The following is a 27,620-nucleotide window of genomic DNA, read 5'->3' as shown; positions in this document are numbered from 1 at the left end:
TTTATTTGATTAAGTTCTGGCATAAATTTTTTCTCTATAAGAGCATGTTTACTTCTTTAATATTCTCTTTAGCCCTTCAAGCATACCCTAGTGCTTTCCCTCTCCCAAATATTTAGATATGTACCTTTGATTCTCCCCTCCTTCCTCTTAAGCATCCAGAATTTCCCTATATTTTGGTGCTTACTGAACCTCCCAGTCACTGATGTCTCTTCCAATCACAAAGAACTCCCAGAATAAATTCCTCAGTTTTTATAAGGCAAGGTACAGCTTTGACTTCCCAAGTTTTAATAAGGGTGTGCTTCCAGGATTATTCCTATAGAAATTATTCCTATTATTCCTATAGAAATTATTATTCCTATATAAACTATTATTCCTATAGAAATAGAGAGATTATTCCTATATAGAAATTATTCCTATTTTAAAGACTAACGAGACTGTGGTATTTTTGTGACCTTAGGTAGGAGCTTAAGTTTAGAGTTTGTGATTTTTAAACTATTTTTTTTCTGCCAAATATTGAAAAGTCAAATGTATTGCACAAGAGTTCAGGAACACAGAACACACTGGAAGTAGGGATGGGCGAAAGATAACCCCCACTTTGAAAGATGTGGAAATAGAGGATATGGGTAATAGCTATATAAGAGGTGCCCAGATCTGGAGTTCACAAACCAGGAGGTGATGTGGAGCTGTGTAGGAGCCCCTGGCTGTGCACAGGCAGAGAGAACAAACCAGCCAGGCTGGCTGAGGACCAGCAAGGCAGCTCAAGGATCTGGTGTGCTTTTCCATCCACACAGCTCAGCAGAGCAGCAAAGCACTCTGACTCCTCTGTGCCCATCTGCAGAGGCATATTCAGTCTTTGTAAAATCTGTGCTCCCAAACCACTGCTTCTGTGATGGGTAAATTTAGTCACTTGTTGCTTTAAAGATGAAATGAAAAGGTGAACATCTGGTTCACTCTCCTGGAGCTGTAGGTTTCAACCTGATAGCAATGGGATTGTGCTGCTGATGTTGCTACCTGGTGAGTAATTTTCTTCCCCTTTACCTACCAGAATCATGAGCCACAGGGAGCCTGCATCACCCAGGCACTTCTGATGGGAACTATTCCTCTGCTTCAGACTCTTTTGTTTGTCAAATGTGAGTGCAGCTGCACATTCACAATTCTGTGACACCATTCAGAATTTGCAAGGCAGATTTAGTTTGTGTGTATGAAATACAAAATCATTCAGCTCTAACACAATGCTCTTTGTGCAGGAGAAAAACTGGGCTCTTCAGCTGATTCACTCCCTAAACTTCTTTATGAATCTCTCTATATTCAGATTAAATGATTCCCATAAATGCAATGAGGTCTGGACTCCACCATCAAGGAGGCCCTTTTCCAGTTCTGGGATGTTGAAATCCTACGTCAGTATACAAAAGAACATTAATATAAGAAGATATTGTGGGCTTGCTTTTGTTGCCTGAGAGGTATTTGTATTTGTTTGCATCACAGTTGCTTGTATTTTCTGGGCCTCTCAGTTTAGGAAGGATATTGAGGTCCTGGAGCAGGTCCAAAGGAGGCAACTGGGCTGGTGAAGGGACTCGAGCACAGACCCTATGAGGAGAGGCTGAGGGAGCTGGGGCTGTTCAGCCTAAAGAAGAGGAGGCTCAGGGGAGACCTCATCACTCTCTACAACTCCCTGAAAGGAGGTTGGAGCCGGGGGCGGGGGTTGGGCTCTTTTACCAGACGACTTTCAACAAGACAAGAGGGCACGGTCTCAAGTTGTGCCAGGGGAAGTTTAGGTTGGATATTAGAAAGAATTTCTTTACCGAGAGGGTGATCAGACATTGGAATGGGCTGCCCAGGGAAGTAGTGGATTCTCCATCCCTGGAGATATTTCAAAAGAGACTGGATGTGGCACTCAGTGCCATGGTCTAGCAACCGCAATGGTGGTTCAAGGGTTGGACTCGATGATCTCTGAGGTCCCTTCCAACCCAGCCAATTCTATGATTCTATGATTCTATGATTCTATGATATGTTTTCAGAGTAATATAATTGGCATCTCAATTCATTAAATGATGAATTTAAACAAAATAGGGGTTCTGAGATGCTCAGTCAGGAAGCAAAGAGTTCATCACCATAGAAATGATACTACAAACTACATGGCAGAGAATATTTCAGATGTATCTAAGACACGTCAAGGAATACAGAAAACTAAAGACAATCTCTTTCATACTCAAATACCAAAACAAGGCCTTAGAAAGGTTTTGCTTGGTTATAGCTCTTTCCTTGTATAAAATATTTTTCTAGTCATAAATATTTCTTTAACAGAAAGCTTTGTAATTTAGGGATTAAGAGAACGAAAAAAATAAGAGTTGGGGCACAAACACTGCCTTAATTTATTTAAACTGGAATTCTCCATAGACTTTCAATGATGGGCTCCTTTTCAAATGTCCTGAATAAGTAATGGTAGGATCAGGCTATAACCTGGATTTCTACAATGGCACTCATGTCTGAAAGTAATAAAACAGTTTTAAATATGGAATTTATCCTCATTTCACCTAATGGTTGTGTATTTGCATTTCAAGGAGGTATCCATCCAATTTTGGTCAGTACAGTTCTTGCAACAAGAGATCATAAAAAGGCAAAGTGCAAAAAGGTGGTGAACACAACAACAGCTGCACAGAAAAAAGAGCCTTTGAGGAAAATAATGTATTTTGTGCACTGTGTTTGCAGACTCTGCTGGTTTATTGGGTTTTTCTACTTTTGTGATGTTTTCTGTAAGTTTTCATTAGAAAATTTAATGTCAGGGTCACCACAGACAGTGTTTTTAGAAAGGGTGTGAAAATTACTGATTGCAAAGATACGACCACACTCCCCAAAGAGGGATTTCTCTTCCTCCCCCACCCACCCATTAGTATTTTTATCAGTATCTTTTTTTTTTTTATTTTATATGGAGATCTATAAACCAGCTATGTTTTTGCAAACAAGCAATGTTTTCTTAAACACCTCTCCTACTTTCAAGTTTATTTCAAGATTTAATTGAAAATTTCTCTCCTGGGATTTGGAAAAACTCAACACGTTTGATGTGCTCTCACTCCCTGCACCAGAGCCTTGCTCCTATTTGTTACAAGATCTTTCTGTGCTCTTGACTTTCCTTGGGTCTAAACCATCCTTTTGCTGCAATTTTCAGAAGTGCTCTTCCTGTGCTTTTCTCTGAACACCCAGCTAACAAAACAGTAAAAGAAGAAGTATGGTTGTGTTTCAAAACACCCCGGATCACCTGCTTAACTGTTTTATTGTCCTTTCTTTCATTATCCCTTGTCCATCTTTCAGGTCTGAACTTTTACCTCTCCTTTGTGTTCCACCTTCTCCAATTATTTGAGTCTGCAACTGTATTATTTCAGAAGCTACAAAGACAGTATTAAGATAGAGTTCATAAAACTAAATTATATTTTCTATTCAGGAGCTGGCAGTGCATTATACTCCTCAGCACTGCAAGAGATGGAGAAATTAATAGAAGCTGTGCTCTTATCTGATGATGCCTCATGGGCCTTCAGACTCTCTCATGGCTTGAACAGGTTGATAGATATATACAAAGCAGGCTAAATCAAGACAGATTGTCTCTGAAGCATCTCAGACTAATTCTCTGAAACTTCTATGTAGAATACTTTAGAATTGTAATAATAGATTATAAAGGAAGTTCATAACATTTCTTCAAAAGAAAATTGATAATATTCCTTCAAAGAAAAAACCAGCTTAAATCTGAATATTTTACTGAAAATCTCCTTTTATTCGATTCAAGAAGTAAATGGTCTAAAACTATAATTATGTTGGTTTGGGCTGTAAACACAAAAAAATGAGTTACTTTACATATGAAAGCCAAGAAACAATCTGAACTATGCCTTTCTGGAGACCAGTAATGAATCTGTTTTAATACCATATAAGCACATAAAAATACCCTCAGTGAACTCAGGCTTTTATAGAATTCTCCACCATTTCAACTGAGTAAGTTGGCAACCAGCTATTGTTTCTTTCTAATACATTAAACAAAAAAGCAAGGAGCTTTGATAAGTTTTCAGATGGTATCTCACAAAAGTTCTTGCTCACTTCTGCTAATTTGTGCCTACTTTAACCAAATGAGTTTTTCACTGTTGCCAGCACATTAGGGATGATAAATGCTGTGCCTGTTTAGCTGTGCAGAAAGATGAGGAGCAATGTGCACTGAATCCAAGCTGCAGCTTAACAGAGGGATCAGCATCCCTAAATCCAAGCTTCCATCTGAACAGTCCATGCTGGTGATACAACAGTTCCTGAAGTACAGCTATTTAGCTACAGCTCACTGTAGAGAAACAAGATAAACCAGGTGCCTCGAGTTGCCAAAGAGTGGGTGTGAGTCCACCTGTGCCTGGTTAGGACAGGCCCCCTATTACCAGGGGGCCAATAAAGGTGGGACACACACCCACAGAGAGGAGCTCACTCTGGTGCGAGGCAATGGAGAAGCTAGCAGCTCATCGAGCCTCAGGAGCAAGAAAGGCTCTTCCCGCAACAGCTCACTGCTTTATTAAACACAGGGCTCATCAGCTCTTGGCTAAAGCTTGGAATTCCATGGTGGGGGCAGCCATACCATGAGACTTGCCTCTAAAATGTTTGTGGTTTTGTCTTTGAAAGGCAATTAGGATGAGAAAGTAGAGACGTTTGGTAGTGGCACTTCTGGATGTGCTCTGAGGGTGTATGGTGGAAATTATTGTTTTTAATGGAACAAGAATTTTGAAGCAAGCTGAGATCACTTAGGGATTCAACACTGGGACATAAATGGCTATGAAGAAGATAACAAGTCCATTTTTTATTAATTTTTTTTTTTTTTGCATTCAAATGAATATAAAAGAGAAGTTATGAACTGACTAAAGGCACTTGGGTAAGAAGGAAGACTTAAGGATAGCCTTTCCTGTCAGGTATTATATTAGCTTAAGAATTTAAAATTTCATTAACCAATAGCTTCATTCAAATCTGAGATTTTAAAGACCTTATTTTATAAGTACCATAAGCAATGTGTGTTAGCATGGAGAAACTTTTAGTGAGAACTGTTATTTTTTAGCTATTTAAAAGGTTTATCATCTGTTCCACCACTTATAGACCAAAGAACTCTGATGATGCTCTCCTGTGTGTGGTTCTTCCCCATTCCCTACGTGTCCTATATGAAATCAAAACAAACAAACAAAAAACCTCAAAAGTATCTTGTGTTTTTATTGTAACAGAAGAGGTAATTCTCTTTGAGAAATCAAAGGTTGCACCAGAGGTTTTTTTGAGGCTTCTTCAAACCTGGGCTATGCTATGAAATTCTCAATCTCATAAATTATGAGCATGAGATATCATTTTCTCCTGCATAGCAGAGGATCAGTTGTGTTGTGTTAGCTACAAGCTGTTTGTTTGTCCCTTCAGAAGTGACCTTCAGAAGTGAGTACACAAAATCAGAGAATTATCACAGCTGGGGTGTGTAATTCTGGGGGCAAAATTCACATGGATCAGCAGTGATTATCACCTGATTCTGCAAGTAAATCCAGTGAAGTGAGTATCACTGCACCTGTAGGTACCTGTTCATTGATGTTAATGAACTAGTTCTAAATTTGCCCTGAGCAATGATGAGTCTGTGAATTTCACACCAATTTTGACCACCTGTACTGTACTACTCTTTGTATTGCTCACAGATCCTTTTTTTTTTTTCTTCAACTCCTGCTTTGCTTTTCCAGTTAGTGGCAAAAATCCTGTGTTGCCTTAATGGGGCCAGGATATTGGTCCAGTGTGAGCTACTTAAAGCTGTAAAGAGCTTCTAAGTGCCTTTAACAAAACAGCAATCTTACCAAATTTGTGGAAACAGGGTTGGCTTGCTTTAAAAGCTGTGTGCTTTTATAGCTAGATGATTAAATGAGCTTGAAAAATTTAAGAGGAGATAATCTTGCTCTCTCTTCTGTCACTGTAAAAAAACTACAGGGCCTGTAGCCACCATAGATTATTTGTTGGAGACTGAGTTGCTATTATCACTTAAAAGTCATGATGGCACACTGATTGCTTAAGCAAAAGGTGGCACATTTTTGGTAGGAGAGAAATGTAATCTGTACTTGATGTTCTGATTGAATGTAAATATTATTCATGGCATATAGCTGAGTCCTCTTCCCAAGTGGTTTTATGGCTTGGGCTTCATTGGTCTTCTATTGCTGAGCTACATCATTTCCTAAATATATCATCTGGATTGGAAGCACTTAACAAATTCTGGATTGACAGAGTAAATGGATCAGTGAAGCTGGAAACCATTTATCTTTTAAATTATCTAAACATATTCTTCCCACCGTGCATACTTTAGTTGTTATGTTTGGGTCATAGCATATACTGCACAGGCCTCCTGATACTTTTCTGAAAATACTTAATATTTTATTAGGTATCCCTAAGGAGGAGAAAGCTATCAGAAATACTCTCAGATTCCCTTTCTATCTTGACAAGTACAGGAGGGGATTTTCAGTGGCAATTACATAGTCAGAGGGCAGGAAAGGGTCACAGGTTATCTCCAAAATGCCAGACTGATTCTGGCCTGGTGCAAAGATTACTGGTGCACCATTTGAAAATGAGCACAAATTTATATGGAATGTCTTTGTGGAACACTTCAAACCCTGCTTCAGTTACCATTTCATCATGTGCTCCTTGAAGGAGATGTCATTACAGCATAATTGGTCAGCCTGACAAAAACCTACATTTTGTCCTGAAATACACAAATGTGAAACACTGAAGCAGTTCAGGGAACAGGTTGGCAACTTCCACCATAAATTCCAAAGATGAATTGTGGGGAGGTTTTCAATGGCCTGAGTCAGAGCTAGGGGCTGGAAATCATGGCATAGAGATGCAATGCTTCCCAGTTTCAGAGACAAGAATATCTGAGAGTTAGTACCACACACAGGCAAAACAGAGTATTACTTACTAATTATTTTGTCTTTGTGTTATGCCTTGCTTGTGAGGAGCTGAGACAAGTTCAAAGCTAAGGACTACAGGATCAAAATATTCTTGCCTCCAAGTGAACCTTGTATTTCTTGTATTTCATTGCATAAGCCAAGTCAAGTGGTTAGTTAGTTACTCATTGCAAAGCATAGTCTGGATGCTGAAAGATTTGTGCACTGTGTCTACACCAACTGGTACATACCAATCATGTTGCTAAGTTCTGTGTGTGGTTTTAAGATCTGTCTTCTAGGAACTGTGCTTGGCTCACTCCATTAGGCAAATGCTGTTCATTTAGTGGAATCACTTATGATTTATACTGGTGTAACTGAGACTGGAATCTCAGCCTTGATCTTTTTAATGCAAATTCATCAATTCTGTTAGATCAGAGATGAAAGGAGTCCATTATGTTCTTTAGTCATCTCTTGAAGCAAAATCATTTGATTGGTTCCAGGCAGTAAGAGGTCCCCACTCCTGCAGGTAGCTCCAGAGATGAAACCTTGGGTTGGTGACCAAAACTCTTACTGGAGTTATTTATTTTTCATGGACAGGGATCAGTGATGAGTGCTGATAATGACAGCAGTGCTTTCAAAGTTAAAAGTTAAGAATGTAAAACTTTAGACTAATATGTTCCTCTGGTGTTAGACTAAGCACTACACACTTAAACTTTAAACACACACTTTCTTTTAATTCCAAACATTTTATTCTCCTTTTAAATCCACACCTTGAAGTTGATCTGACAGTGGTGCAAATTAGAAGGTCACAGAGGTCTCTCTGATGTGAAATCAAAGTGAACTCAGAAGCACTGTGCAGATGCTGAAATAGTGTAAAATATGGAGTCCATAAACATAACAAATAGATGGCACACACAAAAGTATATCAAGTGCCAAATGTCTACAATACTGCAAATTAACTGCTGTGGCAGGAGAGCTGGCAGTGATGTTCAGAATGGAAAAGCAGAACTCGATTACAGAGATCATAAAACAATCCTCTCCCTTGATCTTAGTTCCCTAAACCAGGAAAGGCAGAGAGAGCTGGCTCTGGACAAACAATCCTTTATCAATGATGGATGTGGCATTGCTTTGTCCAGTAAAATTGCTGATTTACTAATAGGAAAAAAATAAATCTTTTGTGATGACACCAAGCTCTCTAACCTGCTAAAGAAAGTGCAAACAGATGGGTATCAGTGTGACTGTGAGAGATGAAACCAGTCTAGAGAAATGCCAGGAATGTCTGAGGAGAACAAATATTGCATCATGCAGTAACATCACCAGCATTAGGATATATTCATTTTCTTTGTGCCAAGAATATGACCAATGATACTGTATGGTTTGATTTAATAGATCTGCCTCTTCTAACAGAAAGGAAACATATTTTATACAAATGTGAAATGTGCCCAGTGAAGCCTGGATAGATTTAAATTCCTTAGACTTCCCTCTTTATTCAATGCCAGCAAAATTAAGGGACTTTTGATCCTACTAGTAATTTTTTTCAGAAATGTAGGATTTTGGATTTCAAAGGGAGAGAAATAGTTTGCTTCTAATATGAAAATGTATTTTTTAAACCAATAATTTCTGTTTATATATGCAACTCTGTGCCACCTTTGACACTGATGATGCTTTTCTTTCAGACTAATCTGATATTATTTCAAAGCCAACTGCAATCAAGTCTGGTTTATTTTAACTGCTACAAATTGCTGATCTGAACCAGGTAAAGCATATAAGTGAGCACAGAATGAGGCCCTGAATTGTTGGCAGAGCAGGTAAATATAGCTCAGACACTTACTTGAGGAGCTAAGTAGTTTGCAGTAAGTAAAGTACATTGAGAGATTAATACCTACCATATATCAGTGCTGAGGAAATGGTACTCTTTTTATTCTAAATAAAAAAATGAAGGACTTTTGGGTGCAGCTCATCAAGCATTAACTTAAGAAACAATTTTTTTTCTGGCATATTTTGTCTCCTCAGTAGTCTACAAAGGCAACTGGGTAATTTTTCCAGTTTCTGTATGAAAAAATACTTATCCTTTAATCCTTAAATTGCAACAATTGAGCATAACTTCATGTCAAAAGTGGCCAATAATAGTTCAAAATAGGGATCAGCAAGAGTATTTTTAGATTACAATTACTGGAGTTGGAAAGAAGTGTCACATAATCTCAGTGCCTTCACAAGCACTGTACTAAGCTGAAGAGGATTTGTTCTGTTTCATTTGAAGACTGATATCATAAGTTACGAGGGATAGAAGCTATTACTCTAACAGGGAGTATTTCACAATAATCATAATCCATAACTCTACCTAAATTTAATTGAAGGTTCATTCTTTTTTGTCTGATAATGTTTAATCATTAATGCTATACAATACTTCTGCTTCAACAAGCAAAGCACATGGGAAAGGAAGTTAAGCCAGTCGTTTTGGTCATAAATTAGGACACTCATACAGCAATTGCTTTCATTTCTAAATATTAAAACAAATGGCTGCTCCCACATAACCTTGAGGCTCAAGATTCCCATCGTTTCTATTGTGATATAATTCACATCAGTGAATATAAGGTTCTGATAGAACAAAAAATAATTCTTCTTCATTCCCTCCCCAAAGTGCTCCAGCTGGCTGCATGGCCACGTTTGCAACACAGAGTCCCAGGCTCTGTGTATTCCAGAGGAAAAAGAAAAACAGCCCCCCAGCCTCTGATATACAACTTGCTTTTGAAAGCAGCATGTGTTAGTTTCAGATCCTGATACTTGGGATATTTCTTAAATCTTGCCTGGAGCTGTGTATGACAGGTATAAATCACTGGAAATGGCAACTCCTTTCAAAGCTTCCCTTTTTAAAACATACACAAATTTATGGGTTAATGTTTAGATAAGCACTGTGTTAGAGTGTCTGATTTACTGCACCAATACCTACAGCTGTAGACTGTTCTACTCAACAGCATTTAAATGGCCTTTGGGGTGTACAATGTATATCCCATTATCCCATTAATGACAAGGTGCAGCTTTGGGCAATTACCAAAATGCTTCTTTATTTATATGCACAATGATATTTTTTATTTGCTAACTGCTTTTACAGCTTCCCCAAGTTATCAAAGAGTCAATAGTTGACTTAGTGATTCTGACAAACTAAGTAATATACTGTACATACCCATTGCTAGAGAATGAAAAATGTTTGGTTTATTTTTGTGACCTTTAGATTCAGCAAAGTGGCTAAAATCAATTTATAGTTCAAAGAGATTGGATGATACCTACACTAAACAGTAAAATTGCTTCCACTTTGATAATGTGCATTAAAATACAATGCTAAGGAAACAGTCACTGATTTGGATACAGAAAGGGGACTGAACATGTGTTAGTCCAGTGTGGGAGGCTGGGGAACAATCTGACAGGTTTCAAGCTAGTCTGTCTTGAATACTTAGGAAAAAGATTTAGAAGAAAAAGAAAAAAAGAGGAATCTGAGCTAGTCACTACTGTTATTAAAGAATAAACATGGTTCTCTTGGCAAATCATTCTGTGCAGTAAAAGGGGACAACCATCCAGAGTGTCCCTGGAGAACCATATATTGAATTATGAGAATTTCATTGAGAGAGCAGGATGAGATGACAGATGAGTGGTTGCTATGTTATTGCCAGTTTCTGCCTGAGGTCAGGGCCCAACTTTTTTTTACCCCAGCTGAAGACCTCTTCTAATGATCAGTCCTCAGAGATAAATGGTGCCAGCTGAGCTTCAGAGCTCCCTAAGGAAGATTATTGCCCACTCTACAAACAATGCTATTGAGATGTTTTAATTATAGGTTGCCTTTGCTTGTTGATATAGTTGTTCTTACATGAGACTTTGTTTATCATCATCTTCAGAGGTCACCTTGGAGAACAGATGCTTTGTGGAAAAAGGAATTAGGAAAGAAGGGGAGTGGAGTGACACAGGCATGTGTCATGTTCTGATCTTACTGAGGAGGAAACATGTTTTGAAATCCTATGCCAGTGCTGTGGCAGCAATACAGATGTGGTGACTCATATCATCTGGTAAATCCTGTTGTGAAGAATTCTCCTCAGTGGCAAATGAGGTGGTTAATCTATTGAATCCCAACTCACAGAGTCAGATATTCCTGAAATCAGACCCACTACATGCTCATCAGGTAACAGTGCTCACGGTTATAAAAAAGCCTTCAGTGTTTGACTATTAAACACATCACACTGTAATGCCAGACAAGCTCAGATTTCCTCACAGCCTTTCTATGTAAAACCTCTTTAAAAATCCACAAAACTAGAAAGTACCTGATCTGGGGACTTTGGTGCAGATTCGGCCATTTCCGAAGAACCCGTCAGGACAGCGGCCACAGACGTACCCCACGTACGGGGCTCTGCGGTCCAGGCACAGCACTCCAGGAAAACAGGGCCTCTTGGCACAGGTAGTGATGTGTGACAGGGGTGCTGCCTGCCCTGAAAAAGAAGGGAGTTCAAGCATTCTTATTTATAATTTCTCAAATGGAATGCATATATAAAATTAAGCAGCGACTGAGCCTGACTGAAGCTTTTTAACTACATTTACTCATTTAAAACCTACTTAATGCAGCATGTTCCCAGACCTTGAGCCAAACATGAGTATGTCCTGTAGGCACAGTGTAACAGAACAGCTGTTTCTCATTAAAGCAAGATTTATTAGTCCTCTAATTGCATGTTTTCAAGCTTATTACTCAAAGTTGTTTGGCATTTATCATGGATAATATAGAAACTGTAATTCTCAGCCTCAGTGAAATATTAACCGAGTGGGAGACTCTATTATTTAACATCATTTTGGTCTTTTATAATTGGAAGCTAATCACCAAACCTTACAGCACATATACCCTACCTCTAAAAATGGACTGTCAAGTATCTATGTTTCTGATCTAGATATCATCCTTAATGTGTCAAACCTTGTATGACAGGAGCCTACTTTAATTATCTTAGAACTAGTGCAAAATTTAACACTCTGGTACTATATAATATTTTATCACTTATGATGTCACTGAATAGCAAGTGTATATGAACTGCTTGTGAAGTATTTAATAGTGTCAACACAGAGAACAGATGATGAGTAAAATCTTAATGATGGTTGTAGATCTTTTTTAATTGCCTCCAGTGAGGTCTCCATCACGATTCTCAAGTATTTTCAGCATTATTCTTGGACCTTGCCTGCAATACCATGATGGATACGTGTATAAGGCAAGTTCTGGTTAGGTGCTGACTGGTCTGGCACAGATATAAAAAAGAAGGTGAGGGGAAAAGAAAAAGTTTTCTTTTACATGTGCCCTAATGCAACAGATATGTCCAGTCTTAATTCTTCTGTTCCTTGCTTTCGCTGGAATATCAACTGAAAATGCAGCAACCAGAACTGGGGCAACTTTAGCAGCATGCAGGTATAAAGCCCTGTTAGAGAGCATGGCAGTGTAGAGGAAAGCAGGTGCCACACTCAAGCTCATGCTTCAAGACTCAGTCTTCACTTTTGCTCAAAATTCAGTCTTAATTGAGTGGCTGCATGTCAAATGCTGAACTAAAATGTCAGTGTCACACGGCATTGGAAAGCTGGCATAAGATGTCATTCTTATCTCCTTGTTTTCCATTGATCACTAAGATTTGGAGTGAATTTTCTGCCTCAGAAGGGATGTGATTTCTAGTTAAGCCTCAGCATTCTAATTGCTGTTACTGGAATGGCTCTCTTCCCATGCAAAATGGTTCAGCAGCAATCCAGTCTGATGGAATAAGGTGGGGTTTGATTTGTAATTGCATCTTTCTATGATGTCTCATAAGCATCTAATTCATGTTTAGTCTCAAGATGGCAACAATTATGATTTCTGAACATTCAAACTGCAGCAACAGAAAAAGATTCCATATCCTTGTATACCCACCATGTCTATCACTTATGCTAAAATTCTTAATAAGAGGAGAAGCCTTTGCCTCTAAGGGCTGGAGTAGCTGCTTAACCTCAGTCTTGTTCAAATCACCTTTGTCATTGCCTTTTTCCATGCTGAAAGCTTTTGTAGTGTCAGCAGCAAGCACAGCTGTGAAAAGAAAGCAGGGAGACAAGGAAACAATGTGTTAGAGCTTAGCTGTGATTGATGATAAAAGGCAACAGCAACTCAGGTCCCCTGATTTGACATCAGTGTGTTGGGGAAGCCAACCATCAAGCAAATAAAGGCAAATCAGGTGAGCCAGCTGCTGACATGCAGCAAAGTTTTTCCATGAATATGGCAAAATTGATTTCTGCATAATTTTTAAAATAATTTCTTGAATTAAATAGAGATTGCAAAGTCTTTGTGGATCTGTGGTGTGAGCTGAACTATCCTGCCCTAGATTTCTTGGATAACCTGTATCTGGGGTTAGTAAAGCCTGGGACTATGACTTCTTATTCACATTAAATAATGCAATGAGCTATAGCCCACTCTAACAGCTATAAACTGACTTCAGATTTCTCCTCCTTCCTCCCAGAAGCCTTTACACTTGCTTCAGCAAGAGAAGTATGAGTAGGCATGTTAAGTCTGTATGTCAGAACCACAAAGACTAAAGAAGTCAACAAGGCAGCCCTCAGGTTTATTCCTTCTAAGAAATGCACATTTCAGAAATACAGAACTCTTTCTGTAATCAAAAAAAAAATAAAAGAAAGAAATTACTTTTCTGATATATTTAAAAAGGGCAGTATTCTGCACATTCTTCCTTCATTGGTCAATTTAGCAACAAAAAAATGCATTAGTGAAACAGATGCAAAATCACTTTGAAATAACCCATGTGGCCAAATAATACAGAATTAAAAAATGAAGCCCACACATTCTGTACATATATTTGACAATATGATGGAAGGGATGTTTGGTAAACCTGGCAAAGTCGGTCCTGCTGATGCCAGGATCCTTAATGCTGCTGTTACAAAAGAGTCTTTCTGCATTAGATCAGATTTTTTTGTTTGTTTGTTTTCTTTTTGGTAGTCAATATGAGGAGAAGTTGATATCTTCACAATTAATATCTGTATTCTTTACCTTTGGGTTCTTGGGTTCCTTTGGAAATACCAACAAACAAACAAATGTGAAACAGTTTGATTTCTTGCCTTCTGAGTGATTTGTGTGGCTATGACTGAAACAAGCACCGTGTGAATAGGTTGCATCTGATGCACTGGGAAGGTCTCAGCAGAGTACAAAGTCACTGCAGTCTCCTTACTAAAGAACTTTTGCCCTAAAAGCAGCTACTGAGCAGGTGTAAAGATGTTCTTAGCCTTACTGTTCACTATGGGGCCTGTGGCATGACTTTATGCCAAGCACAAGCTCAACAGCTGTGGACTGTGTCCTCTAATGAAAGAACATGTTGGAAAAAACAGAGGTGAAAGGATGTGAAGGACTTTCATATGGACCTTCTTCCCTTTATCCTACATCCTGCTTACACAGCATTCACTCAAAACAAAAGTAATCCTGGGAGTGTTCCCCAAGTACTTGTTAGGGGATGGTGTATTTGGGCATGAAATAGTAGAAAACAAGGGGAATATCCTTGGCCAATTTTCTAGTTGGCATCTGGAAAATACTTTTTTGTATGCTACTGTGTTCATTCTAATGAAAATGAAACTAAACTGCAGTGAAAAATAGCAAACAGAGACCAATTTGCAATTATCCATATTAATAGAAATGACAATATCCACTTTGTATATTTAAAGGTCCGTACTTAAAAGTAAGTGGCACAGTGGCAATTAGGGATAATAGCTGTAGAATTGAAGCACATTTCCCCCCCATTTATTAAAATAAATCGTGTAAGCCACTTACGTTTGCAAGTTTTACCATTTCCCTCCATCCCACTGGGGCAAATTCCACATGCATAGGATCCAAAGGTATTCATACAAGATACTCCAGGAAAACAAAGACTCTCTTCACATTCGTTTCTGTCTTCCTGACAAGTAAGCCCTGTGGCAAAACAAAGGGGAGGTTAATAAACAGGAAAAAGTCCCTGTTTATTCTTCATCTCAAATGTTGATGCAGACTAAGGCTTACTTCTCAGCTGTGAACTCATTACAGGCTGCATCACTCATATCATTCCCCCCTGACTCACTAAAAACTGCTTTTATCACGCTGTTTATTACTGTTGTTACTGGCATCAGAAATGCTGAACTTGAGGCTACTGCTCACAGAAAACTGCATGTTTAATATATTACTTCCCCTGCATTTCATATCTTTGATGTTGCTTTTGTTGTCTTGTTTATGTGAGATCTTTGCTGTGCACTGAAGAAGACAATGACTGTCACTATTTTGGCTTTAGGATATGAAGAGCCGTGTACTGACCTATTGTGCTTTTTATTTCTATGTGAACCTGACATAATAAATAACTTATTGTGAACCAGCCTGATAAAGTCTGGCTGGAGGTAAAGCTTCCAAAATGATCAGATTAAAAAATTTAAAAAAAAAAATCCTACTTAAAATTAAAAACTGAAGAAGCATTGTGAAAATTTCTCTGATCCACAGAGCTGCTGTAGAGAAGATAAACTGCTATAGGATTTGAACCCAAAACAATGAGTCTTTGCTATTGCTGATTTTGGAAGTAGGATTTCAAAAATCCCTTGAAGCAACTGTTATTCAAATTCACAAATCTGGATGATTTATCAGGTACCTATAGAAGAAGGTGACTCAAAAGGTAAGGTTAGTAGCTGAAGCGTGAATGATGCAGAGTAATCACACATCAAGTTGTTAAAAAACATCTCAGGCTTCAGGTGTATGTGGTGCTGTCTCTGTGCTCTTCAGACAACTGGCTTGGCTGTTGCTGGTTATGAGAAGATGAAGCCCTGCTAGCAGGTTGTAAATTAGCTCTTATCAGTGACGTTGAGGCATGCTCTTTGTCCCTGGGAGGAATACCCAAGGAGATTGGGACATCTCCAGCATCCAGGTGCCCCCTTTGAGACATGCCACAAGCTACAGAAAAGCTCAGTCCATGTCAGATATCCAGCTTTATCATGACAGAAGATTTAGGGATAAAGGAATATTTTTTATTTTTCAAAAAAGAAGTTTGTCACAGTGGAATGAATCACAGGATGATAAAACCAGAACGTTATTACATCATCTGCATTTTCTACAACATAATCTCTCATTGCTTCAGCATTTCAGGGAGCTTCCACTATTCCTTTAAAGCTAAAATAGCATCTCCATGTAAAAAACTCAAATTGAAGTCTCTCTCAATCAAGCTACCTAAAATCATTAGTGAGATCACCTTCTCATGCTTGCTTTGTCCTGTGGGGAAAAAAAAACCAAAACAGTTGCACAAATGCCACATTTCTGGTGACATCTCAAGCAAAGTTGTTTCTGTTCTAAATGCTTCTTGCTTCTTTCACCTAAGTTGGACATAAAGTAGTATTGCAGAGCTTAACTTTGTTTTTTTCTTCCCCCATTGCATTTTGGATTAATATTTCTATTATTAATTAGCAGATTCATAGCATCAGGCTGTTAGACATCAAATTCTGGAAAATATTGAATGAGTTATCCTCTGATTAGATTAGTAATTATTTTCTTTCTCTGAGTATCATATAAAGAATAACATGATACCACAGATGATGAAAGTAGGAATAAAGCTTCCAGTTTCAATAACTCCAGTCACTTCTTCCCCAATCCCTTCCTCTCCCTTCTACATTCTTTATTTTTGTTGCAAAGGGCTGGCCTTAAAATCTCAAAAATGAGAGCACTAAAAAGCAGAGGAACACCACCAGTATCAGGCAATGTTTTAAAATTTAGTAACTCCACTGATTTTTGCAACATAAATGTGGAACTGTGCAAGCACTTCATTTCACTCAGGTTTGAAATGATACTGTGGCCATATAATCAATTGGCCATAATGATTAATCTGCTGAATTTGTCTGACAAATGTTTACAAAGTCTGAAACTTGAATGAAGGTTGTTTAAAGAAGCAGCAGAGATGGACAGAAAACTGTGTGCAACAAGGAGTGTCAATTATTCTGTTTGCATGACCTTCAAAGCACTGCAACACAAGGGAGTCTCAATTCTCTTGGCACTTCTACAGTAGAAATAAAAATAATAGAAATAAAAGGTCTTCAGGTTGCAAGGTTGAAACATCTGTTTCTGTGCCAGCTTTATTTCTCCAGCCCTGCATGGGAAATTGGCTAAGAAGATAAAATCTTTTTATGCTTCAAGCGTAGCTGACTGCCCACAGATGCAGAGAAAGACTTTTGGGCTGTGTTCTCATGAAGCTGACTCTAAAGGAACACAAAATCTCATTTATGGACTCTATGGATATAACACACCATGAAAAATCTTGGTTTTATTTTCTTTTCCTCAAAAGTAAAATATTATAATTCCATCTTCCCCCTAACTCCAGATCTATAACAAATGGTACATGTGGGGGGGGGGGAAAAAAAAGGGATTTGATTGAGATGGAGTTTTCAAGGGTGCAAAGTGATAATAATTCTGGAGTCATCCTTCTCTCAGATTTTCCAATGGCTTCTCTTCCTTCCTTGCTCCCATTCCTACACTACACCCTTACATTGCCTGATGCACACTGATGCAGGTGAAGTGCTTCTGCTTCTCTTCCAGTGGTGTTGGGGAAGTTCTCAAAAGAGTTAACTTCTCATTTTCACTACCTGTTCATTATCATTTGTAAAGATTTGATGGTGAAGTGGTGCTGTCACTTGAGGCATACAGCGTTGCCTTCTCATTAGATTATTGATGGTTTTCTGGGGAATTGAGACATAAACACAGCATCATGGATGAGCTTTTATTGTTGTCACTGAACCTGCCCTGAAGTAAAATCATCTCCACTTCCCAGCTGCCTTTCAGCTCCACTTGCTTATAATTTTTCACCCGCTATTAAAACTTTGAGATCCATTCCTGTTCCACTCAATCACACCTTGTTTTCTGTTGCTGCTTTTATGTTAGCATTTTTGGTGAGGGAAGTACAGCAAAAACAAGGGGCATTTATTTAGCCTGGCAAGAGTAAAATGTTCAGGAAAACTCAGTGTTTCTCTGGCCTCCATAGTGTCCTGTGCCCTTATCTCCAGAGTCAGCTGCAGGTTGGTTTAAAACATGTTATTTTCAAGTGCTGGCTATTTCACTCTTTACTGTTTGTATAAGAATGAAAACCACATTTCAGAATACTTTCCATGTGAATTTATAAACAATGTGTGGTAATCATGGGAGACTATTTTATTTGGAATAATAGAACTTGACTGCACTCCATCTATGTGCAGTACTGCATAACGTGAGAAGGGCAACACTGTGAAACTGGCAGAGAAGATCAAACAGCAGGAGCCAATGAAACAAATTTATTCTGTCATGGAATTATATTTAATCTACCTCCTCACAGCTAATGAAGAATTGTTCTCATTGTATATTTCCAAATGTTTAACCAAACACAGCCAAAAAGGTTCCCAAATTTCCCTGTGCTCAGAGAAATATTTTTTCCATGGGATTCAAGACACTCTGCATGTGTTGGTTTGGGGCTTTTCATATATCAGCTCAGCCAGACTCCTGAAGCTTAATGAAGCAGAGAGCCTAATGGCTGGCTCTGCTGGTTCCAGTCTGCAGAGCACAAGGGAGATGTTGTCTGTGTGCTTCACTGAATGCAGTGACTATAACTTGCATGATAAGTACAAGCATGTTCTCATCCCCTCTGTGTTATCTATGTGATGCATCTCTTTCCCCTCACATGTTTGCACTGTATGCCTTGCATCTACTTCTTTGGCCTCACTGCATTTTGTTCTCCAGCTCTTCCTCTTCATACTTTTCATTCTGCTTTTCTAAAAGACCATTTCTGGTGCAGTGATCATCCTTCTTCTTGCAGTGATCATCCTTCTTCTCTGCATCTCTTAAAACCATGCTGGGGCCAGGCCTGAACAATTTAAAAGGTTAGATTTGTTTCATCAGCATGTCTGACAACCGAATGGATTTGTGGTTTTCTGGTGCTCAAATTTAATGAAACTTCAAGTGGGACTGAAAGATAATTTATTTTTGCATGTTTCCATATCCACTTCTCCTTCCTTGACCTAGAAAAATCATTCATTTCCAGTTCTTTCATTGGCTGAATTTAGTGAAGTCGTATGAAGTGCAAAAGGGTCCTGGATCTTTGCTTTTTCTCTTTTCCACTAAGTCTTCTCCATCTCATAGATGGACAAATCCATGGGAAATAAGAAGGTAGAAACTGAGCTGAGGGAGGTTCACAGTGTACTTGAGTGGGTACTTCAAGACTCTACAGAGTTCTAGTTCACTTTTCCTTCCTTGAGCATGGATAATTAAATATTAGACAATTAAATTTTGCACGCGTTCTATCTATGGCTAAGTCACGGGAGCAGAAAACCTGGCTTATGTAGTCCATCTGACAGATTATTGTGGCCATATTACACTCCAAAAAAAAAAAAAAAAATCCTGTAGCACAATATACTTCTAGTTAAATCAGAAATGGAAACTGTGACGTGTTACCTCCCAGACCAGGGGGACATTTACAAAAGTAGCCATCCACACTGTCCACGCACGTTCCGCTGCCGCAGGGGCTGGATTTGCAGTCATTAGTGTCTTCCTGGCAAAATTCCCCATCAAACCCATTTGGACATAAACACAAATATTCCCCAAGGCCTGGAGGGAATTTAATATTGGTAACACATGTTCCACCATTGAGGCAGCTGCAGGGCTTCACTCCAACCTGGGGAAGGCAAAAAAGAGTTGTGGTAAGATTCCTCCCAATATTCATAGCTGAGAGGTCTATTGGTACCCTTCAGGAAGGGACAGGTTTCAGCATAAATATTTATTTGTCTGATAGCTTAACTATAAAAGGGATTTTTCTTTTTTCCATCATTTAGGGGCACATTCTAACTTCTTATAAGGAAAAAAAAAATCCTACTTGCTGTAACAGTGTTTTTTAAATTCTATCAAAGAAGAAATTAAAAATCTCTTCTTTTTGCCTGCCTGCCCCCCTTACTGCTTCACACTACACATGGCTCTCAGGCAGGAACATGACTGTGGAATTCCTTAACTGGTTTCTTTCTTCAGGAAAGGGAGGTTCATGGTTTTATTTTAGGTATGTATGAGAACAACATTTCAACAGATTCAAACCTGGCATTATCTCACCTTGTTAAATGTAGACCTAGTTTGAAATGTTTCCATGAAAACTATTTTGAGATTCCAGTTTCCCCTTTGCTGAGTGGGTTCAGCAGATTGGTATTTTTTATGATAGTGGTTTGAATAAGTAAAAATAGGAATCTTTGGGAATAAAAACATTCTTTTCACGAAACTGTTCTCATGTCAAGAGTCTGCATCCCACTTTATTAGCTCTTCCTATCCCAGGATTAATGTTAGGCTACACAATATAGACAAAGCAATGCACAAGCTCTACCAAGAAATTTAAGTGTGGAGTAATGACATAAGAGCAAGACACCCTCTAAAAATATCATTGAGGATGAGTTATAATCTCCCTTTTATAGCTAAAACTCAGTCTTTTATGTTATATGCTTTTATCTGCAATCCAAATGCAGAATGGGAATTTTAAAGCAGATTAATGAACCATTAAAAGGCTCTGCAAGAGTGTTCTTTCAAACAGCAATCGATAGCACTCTCTCTTGTTCCTTGTTTATATATTTTCTATGTTCTCAGAGATATTTCTTCCATGAATTGATCATTATTGCTGTGCTAGATAATACACACTTATGAGGAAATAGCTGAAGTCTTAGTTTTCAAGACAGTAACAAATTATTAGCCCTAATGACAATTGCACCAAGGCAATAACATGATAAACAGGTTGGGGTTGGGTTTGTTTTGCCTTTGAAGTGTTCATTTCCTTACCTCAATAGAGTATCTGCTCTGTGCATTGCATTCATCTGACACAGTGAATTCAAAGGTCTGCATTTCTTCTGAATCAACTTTCCAGATAAGAAGGCCAGCAGGAGAGAGCCTGGCATCCTGTGGCCCTGCCTCTAGGATGAAGAGCACAGCTGACCCTTCTGGATCCACTGCTATTAGCTGGTAAACAAAATTCTCACCAATGAATGTCAGCAGCTGGCTGGAGGGGGCCTGGAACACAGGGGGCAGGTTGTCTAAACAGCAAAAATGAAAATAATGATTACATAAATTCCAGTTTCACCAATGGGAAGATTGACCACGTGGGTCTTTGTAGGATTTCTCTCAAGGAAAAATGTACAGAACGTACCCTGAGACTGAGGGAGGAAGCTATTTGGATGTCGGAGGCAGCAGATGGCTTAACCAAAAAGTGTCTCTCTTCCTCCTATTTTTTTTTAATTCCCCATACTGAACACTGATTTCTTTTGATGTGCTATCTGATACATGGGAGGAGATCAGACACAACTTCCATAACCTCTCATTAGTCCCCAAAATCCTTACTAAAGCTTTAATTGATTATATTTCTAATACTTGCATATATACACTGATTCTATCTACCGCCCTATTTATCTACCCACCCACCCATTCAAATATAAGTAAACAAAACCTCAAAATGATGGATAACAAATGAATTGAGTGGGTAACTCAGGGGGAAATAGTTGTCTAACTTTTTCATGTAGCAGACTCTCCTGCCTTTACATATGAGTAGCAATTAAGTGGTAGTAGCAATGAGTAGTTTGACTGAATTCAACTGGGCATTTTATTGGGAATAAAAGTCTTCCCAGTACTGGCAGTGTCACATCAGTGAAGAGGGGATTCTCTGTCCCCAGTGACAATAATGCATATTGCATCACCATTGGCACTGTTATTTCTAGTGCTGCTTAAATTCAGTATTTCCTTTAATGAAGACAAAAGCTTAATTGTGTAAGGCTATTTTACAGTAGAAGACAAAGGCTGTCTGAACATACTTACCATATAAATAGGTAAGGAGGCAAGATAGAGAAAAGTATTACATTTTATAATTAGAAACCAAGGAAAAGTAAGATCAGTTGATCAGCCTGAGGTGACAGCAGCTCTGTGCAGGGCTGGGAACTTCATCTCCATGTCCTGAGCCTTCTCAGTCTCATGCTATCTCTCCTCTTTAAGCAGGAGTACAAACTGATGTGCATTGATACTTAAAGGAATCTCCTCACAATGTAACTTGACCACATTTAGGTTTAACTCAAAGAACATTTGTAATACAAAGGAATAATTTCAAGTCACACTCTTAAACCGTGAACTATATCTGCATTCTCATCAAGATGGCGTGTGTGACTGCATTATGCTTGTGGGAAGTCATCATTAGGGCTTTTTCTGTGGTGCATATCCTTTCATTAAGCTTTGCTTTCCACAGCATATCTCACATTATGCAATTATTTAGATGCATTTTATGCTGCTGTGCTATCAGAGCTTTCTAAACTGCTTGTCCAGCAGATTGTCTTGGCATAACTGCTGAAAGCTTCCATCTATTCATTTACCTTTTATTTCCCAAACAGTTAAAACATGGAGCCCATAAAAGTTGTGCCCAAAGAAATCAATGAAATATTGATGCTGGGTATGCATTTACAGATCAACACAAAAGTGTTAACTGGATGGAGGGTAACAAGAAGCTGGAGGCACATAAAATCAGTTGTTCTGAAAGTAGTCTGTGGATGAGTGTTTCTGATTCCACAGGGATCTCCTTGCTGTCCAGTGGATATATATATATATATATACACACACACGCTTCCAATTATTCCAGAATTTTAAAAAGTTATTCATGATTTCGAAAACAAGTCTGAAAAACTCTTTTCTTTTCCATATTTGATTTACGTTTTTTTTCTTGTTGAAAACCAAGCCGTGTTAGGGTTTCCCAACTCATGTCGAGCTTTATAAATCCCAAAAGAGGTGCAGTTCTCCCCTTTTCAGCCATTTTCTGCATTTTATAATCAATCTCTCTGCTCACCCCCAGAGGTGTTACTGCTGTTGCACAATGGAAGGACAGAAAGGAGGCAAAGTTTGTGACACACTGACAATGTCTCTCATTAAATGATATCCTTGGGGGGAAACCCACACATTTTCAGGTGCCTTTCCTTGGGTCTGGTGGTTAAACTACCCCCAGGATGACACCCAACGAGCTGGGTGTGTGGGTCTACTGGAGGGCTGGGAAGCCTTACAGTGGGATTTAGGTTGGAGCAATGGGCCAAGGTGAATTTTATGAGGTTTAAGGAGGCCAAATGCCAGGGCTTGTACCTGGGTCATAACAATCCCTTGGGGAGCTACATAACTGTGGAAGTGTGCTTAGAGAGCTGTGAGTTGGAAAGGGATCTGGGGTGGACAGTTGAGTTAATAAGAGTCAGCAGTGTGCTCAGGTGGCCAAGAAGGCCAATGGCATCCTGGCTTGTGTTAGGAACACTGTGGCTATCAGGAATATGGAGGTGATCGTCCCTCTGTACTCAGCTCTGGTGAGGCCACATCTTGAGTCCTGTGTTCAGTTCTGGGCACCTCACTACAGCAGGGACAGAGAAGATGTCCAGAAAAGGGAACAAAGCTGATGAAGGATCTGGAGCACAAATCCTGTGAGGAGCTGGGGGTGTTTGCTCTGGTGAAGAGGAGGTGAGAGGAGACCTCATAGCTCTGTGCATCTGCCTGAAGGGAGGTTGGAGTGAGGAGGGCACAACCTCTGCTCCTGTGACAGGACCCGAGGGAATGGATGGAAGCTGTGCCAGGGGAGGTTTGGGCTGGATGTTAGGGAGTATTTTTTTACAGAGTGTTGTCAGGCATTGGAATGGCCCAGGACAGTGGTGGAGTCACCATCCCTGGAGGCATTTAAAAGGTGTTTAGACCTGGTCCTTCAGGACATGGTTTAGTAGCTGGGTTATGGCGTTGGTCAAAGTTGGACTGGATGAGCTTGGAGGTCTCTCCCAACCTAAAACATTCCATGATTCTGTAAATATATACACAAGTAACAGGCAAAAGGGTTTTTAGTTGGCCAACACGTGGGACTGATCTGCTGACGCTTTTTTTTTTAGCTTTAAATTCTTAAGAAAGGAAGTTCTGAGGCCTTTACCTCAGCAGAGGGGAGCTGGACGAGGCTGCCCCTGCCCGCCCGGGCCTGTGGGGAGGAGAGGGTGGGTCAGGTGACCCGGATGGACCAATCACAGCGCTCCTGCCCAGGGCGCTGACTACAAAATGGCCGCCGAGAGAGCCCAGGCCTGGGCTGGGGCTGCGGGGCTGGGGAGGGGTGGTTGGCATCGCTTCCTCTGCTCAGCCTGTGTGCTGGCTGCAGGATGCCATCGGGCACCAGGACAGGTCACCTGCTGCTGCTGCCACCCCCAGCAGGACCAGCTTGGCTGCTTCCAGGCTGCTGAGGGCTCTGGCTGGGGCCCAGGACTCAGGTACCCCCTGTGCTGCCGGGCCCGGTTCGGGAATGTTCTGCTTGGGAAGTGATTGCCAGCTGAGCAGTGTGGGTTCCATAACTGCATATTTGTATATATTTGTAATTCATCATCAGTATTATTTCTAGGTATTTCATTAAGTCTGTTCTAGGGGGTTTTTTTGGTCAACTTTGGAGTGTCTCTCCCTTATTCCCCATTTTCTTTTCCTATGGAAGGGTAACGGGAGATAACGCAGCATCTGGTTATGGGCTAAAACTGTGACAGGCATAAACTAGAGGTGTATGTATTCAAACAGAAAATTGAAAGTGGATAGCCTGGAACAGGAATTGACCCACTAAGAACTCTCCCTCCCTATTGTTGCTTCCAAAATTGACTTCAAACAACTTCTGACTTGTTGTGTTGCTGGTAATTTACGGGTCCTTTCTGGACCTTCTCAAAGGGGTTTCTGCCATCTCTGAGAAGACTGTGTTTCTGCTCACTTTTCTCCTTGGCAATGTGTCCCCTGGAGCTATGGTCTCTTATCTCTGTGTTACAGCACTTGCTGTTCCTCCTGCCCCCGAGAGCCGTTGCTCCTGAGCATTCCCAGCTGTTCCTCAAGGACAAGAGCACTCTTCCCCTCCTTCCAAGTATCCTGCTCACTTAAGCACTTTAAAGGAACACAAAATTTCAGTTTAAACTGGTTCTGTCACTCACTTGCCTCTCTGAAGTCTCCTTGTGCTTACAGAACCTAAAAGTGCACAGAAGCTTTTTCTAGAACCAACACGTGAATCCGCATAAAAGCAGAACTGTAATCTTTATATTGACCAGGTGCAAACGTGCTTGCATTAAGTGGGGAGAGGAGTTGTGAGGGTAGTGCTGCTGCAAATGTGCTTCATCTGTAAAGCATGCAGTAAGTAGTGGTTGTTATTTGCACTGGAGATGGAGCCTTGAAAAGCCACGAAGGCTTCACTGTTCATGGAGTCCTTCAAAAAGCAGCTTTCTCCATGAGCCCTGCTGTGACAGGCTGCCAAATGAGCCTTTGGGTTCTGTGGCAGTGAAGGTAATGAGTAGCTGATGGCTGTCACTTGGACTCCCTGCCAAGCCAAGGTCTTTTGTGGGGTGTTTCATGGGGCTTGGCTCAGGGAAAGAAAACAGTTCTTCCAGATACCAAAAATAGACAGGAGTGTTTGAAAGCGGTGTTTTCCCCAAATTATTCCCTTGAAGATTTGTACCTGTGAGATGATGACAGGTGTGTGTAGGGTCCATCACCTTTAGCTGACAGACTTGGGCACTGACGCATTGATAATTTTGTTTTTGGGTGTTATTTTGGTGTTTTAATGTGAGATTTGTCAGGTTTCAGCCAGAACAATATAGGTACCCAACTGCCTCCTGCGTGCAGGGGAGTACTGTCTGCTTCTGCTCAGGCTGCATTTCTGACGCACCCAATTATTCCTGCTGCAAACAGTTCACAATGCACTATTGTGCAGCATAGATTCATGTTAACCAGATGAAAGAGCCATCTATTTCATAGACTGCATCATAAATTCCCAGCTAAGTGCTTCTAAATCTTAGAAAAAAAAATTCTTACTTTCATTAATAGACCATGTGAACTTAGAAACATCAGGCTCACAGAGAAGACAAGGACTGGTAGGGCTTGACTCTCCTTCACCATAGCAAAGTCCATCTATATTGCAAGTATTTTCCTGCCAAAAAAGAGGGAGAAAAAAAAATAATAAAAAAATGGGTGGGAGGTAGAGATAAGGAATAAATAAATGAGAAAGGTAAGAAATTAGCAGTTAGCAATTTCTGTAGATAAGCAGAAACTAACTTTTATCTTGAAAAAATAAAACCAGTAGCAATTTAAATGCTGATACTTTCTCCCAAAAGGGAGAAAACCAGACAGGTTGAAATATGCCAGGGTGAGATCCTTGTAGCTGTGAGTGTTTTAGCTTAGGCAATGTGTGATGTTTCTTGCTATAGATAAATGTGACAGTATGGAAATTTTTTCTTCCCTTTCCACACCTATGTAGTGTATGTGATGTTTATTCCCAGCTGTAACTACTACTAATGATTGTTAGGTAGCACTTTAAAAAGGAGCTCCATGAGAGTAACAAAAAACGAGACTGGAAAAAAAAAACAAATCATAGAATCATAGAACTGGCTGGGTTGGAAGGGACCTCAGAGATCATCGAGTCCAACCCTTGAACCACCGTTGCGGTTGCTAGACCATGGCACTGAGTGCCACATCCAGTCTCTTTTTAAATATCTCCAGGGACGGAGAATCCACTATTTCCCTGGGCAGCCCATTCCAATGCTTGATCACTCTCTCTGTAAAGAAATTCTTTCTAATATCTAACCTAAACTTCCCCTGGCACAACTTGAGACCCAGCCCTCTTGTCTTGTTGAAAGTCGTTTGGCAAAAGAGACCAACGTCCACCTGGCTCCAACCTCCTTTCAGGGAGTTGTAGAGAGTGATGAGGTCTCCCCTGAGCCTCCTCTTCTCCAGGCTGAACAGCCCCAGCTCCCTCAGCCTCTCCTCATAGGAAACTGTGCTCGAGTCCCTTCACCAGCCTGGTTGCCCTCCTTTGGACCAACTCCTTTTGAAATGTTGGAATCATGTCTTGGTAGCTTCATTATTTTGGGAAGTTTTTCATAAAAATATTAACAAACAATTATATAAAAGCAGCATGAAGTACTCCATTAGATTTTTAGGCTTTCATGAGTGAGCTGTAAACACCAGCTTGAGCACATTGCTTAGGTCAGGCAGACTGCACAAGTTTGAGGTACACAGTGGGCACAGCAGCCTTGGAAGCCAACCTGGTCCTCTCCTGGTCAAGGTGGCCACGAGGGCTACTCCTCTGACAGTTTTGCCTTCTGCTTGTAGCCTGTGCTGGGGCACACCTGGACATGGGATTTGACAACAAAACCTCCCAGGAATGCCTGGAGTTCTGTTGGGAACACTGGAGGTGTCTCTGCTACAGCAGGAGAGAGAAGATGAATTTTTTTTTCTCTGCCTTCCTTATGTGTTCTGTTTCTGGCTTTTGTGTTTTTATCTCCTGCTTTCTAAGTTTCTCAAACTTCTTTTGCAAAGTGTATTAGGCAATATTTTAAATAATACCAGTTTAAGAGTAATGGGCAAGGTAGGCAAAAAGAAAGGATTCTCAAAATTATCCTGATGTGATAGAACATTAAAAGGTAGAATGTGATAGAGCATTAAAATCTGGATGTTAATTAGTTTTTGTTATTTCTTTCAAAGGCTTGATGTTCTGATGAAAAAAATAATGCTTTTTCTGATGTGATATTTTGGTACAGAATGTGCTCCATAAAAGAGGAACACAGAATGTGAAATGGCTTGATATAAACTGTCCACTAATTGAAACACCTTTTCTGGAAACAATTTAGGCATTACAATGTAATGTTCTAAGAGGGGAAATTAGAATGTGG

General features: G+C 39.8%; 1 protein-coding gene across 1 annotated transcript in view; it reads right to left on the bottom strand.

Moving 5' to 3' along the window:
* LOC115598593 (von Willebrand factor D and EGF domain-containing protein-like) overlaps positions 1-27,620 on the bottom strand; it is a 173,305-nt gene that overhangs the window by 42,845 nt on the left and 102,840 nt on the right. Inside the window, exons 15-20 of the mRNA XM_030454378.1 lie at positions 25,765-25,879; positions 20,728-20,978; positions 19,372-19,591; positions 14,725-14,862; positions 12,832-12,984; positions 11,222-11,386 (exon numbers count right to left, since the gene is read on the bottom strand). Coding sequence (XP_030310238.1) covers positions 11,222-11,386; positions 12,832-12,984; positions 14,725-14,862; positions 19,372-19,591; positions 20,728-20,978; positions 25,765-25,879 — 1,042 coding nt within the window. The remainder of the gene's footprint in view (positions 1-11,221; positions 11,387-12,831; positions 12,985-14,724; positions 14,863-19,371; positions 19,592-20,727; positions 20,979-25,764; positions 25,880-27,620) is intronic.

Source organism: Calypte anna, chromosome 7 (genome assembly GCF_003957555.1).
Source record: "Calypte anna isolate BGI_N300 chromosome 7, bCalAnn1_v1.p, whole genome shotgun sequence".
Lineage (NCBI taxonomy): Eukaryota > Metazoa > Chordata > Aves > Apodiformes > Trochilidae > Calypte > Calypte anna.
Note: the sequence above shows the minus strand (reverse complement) of the source record. Positions and strands in the feature narration are given on the sequence as shown.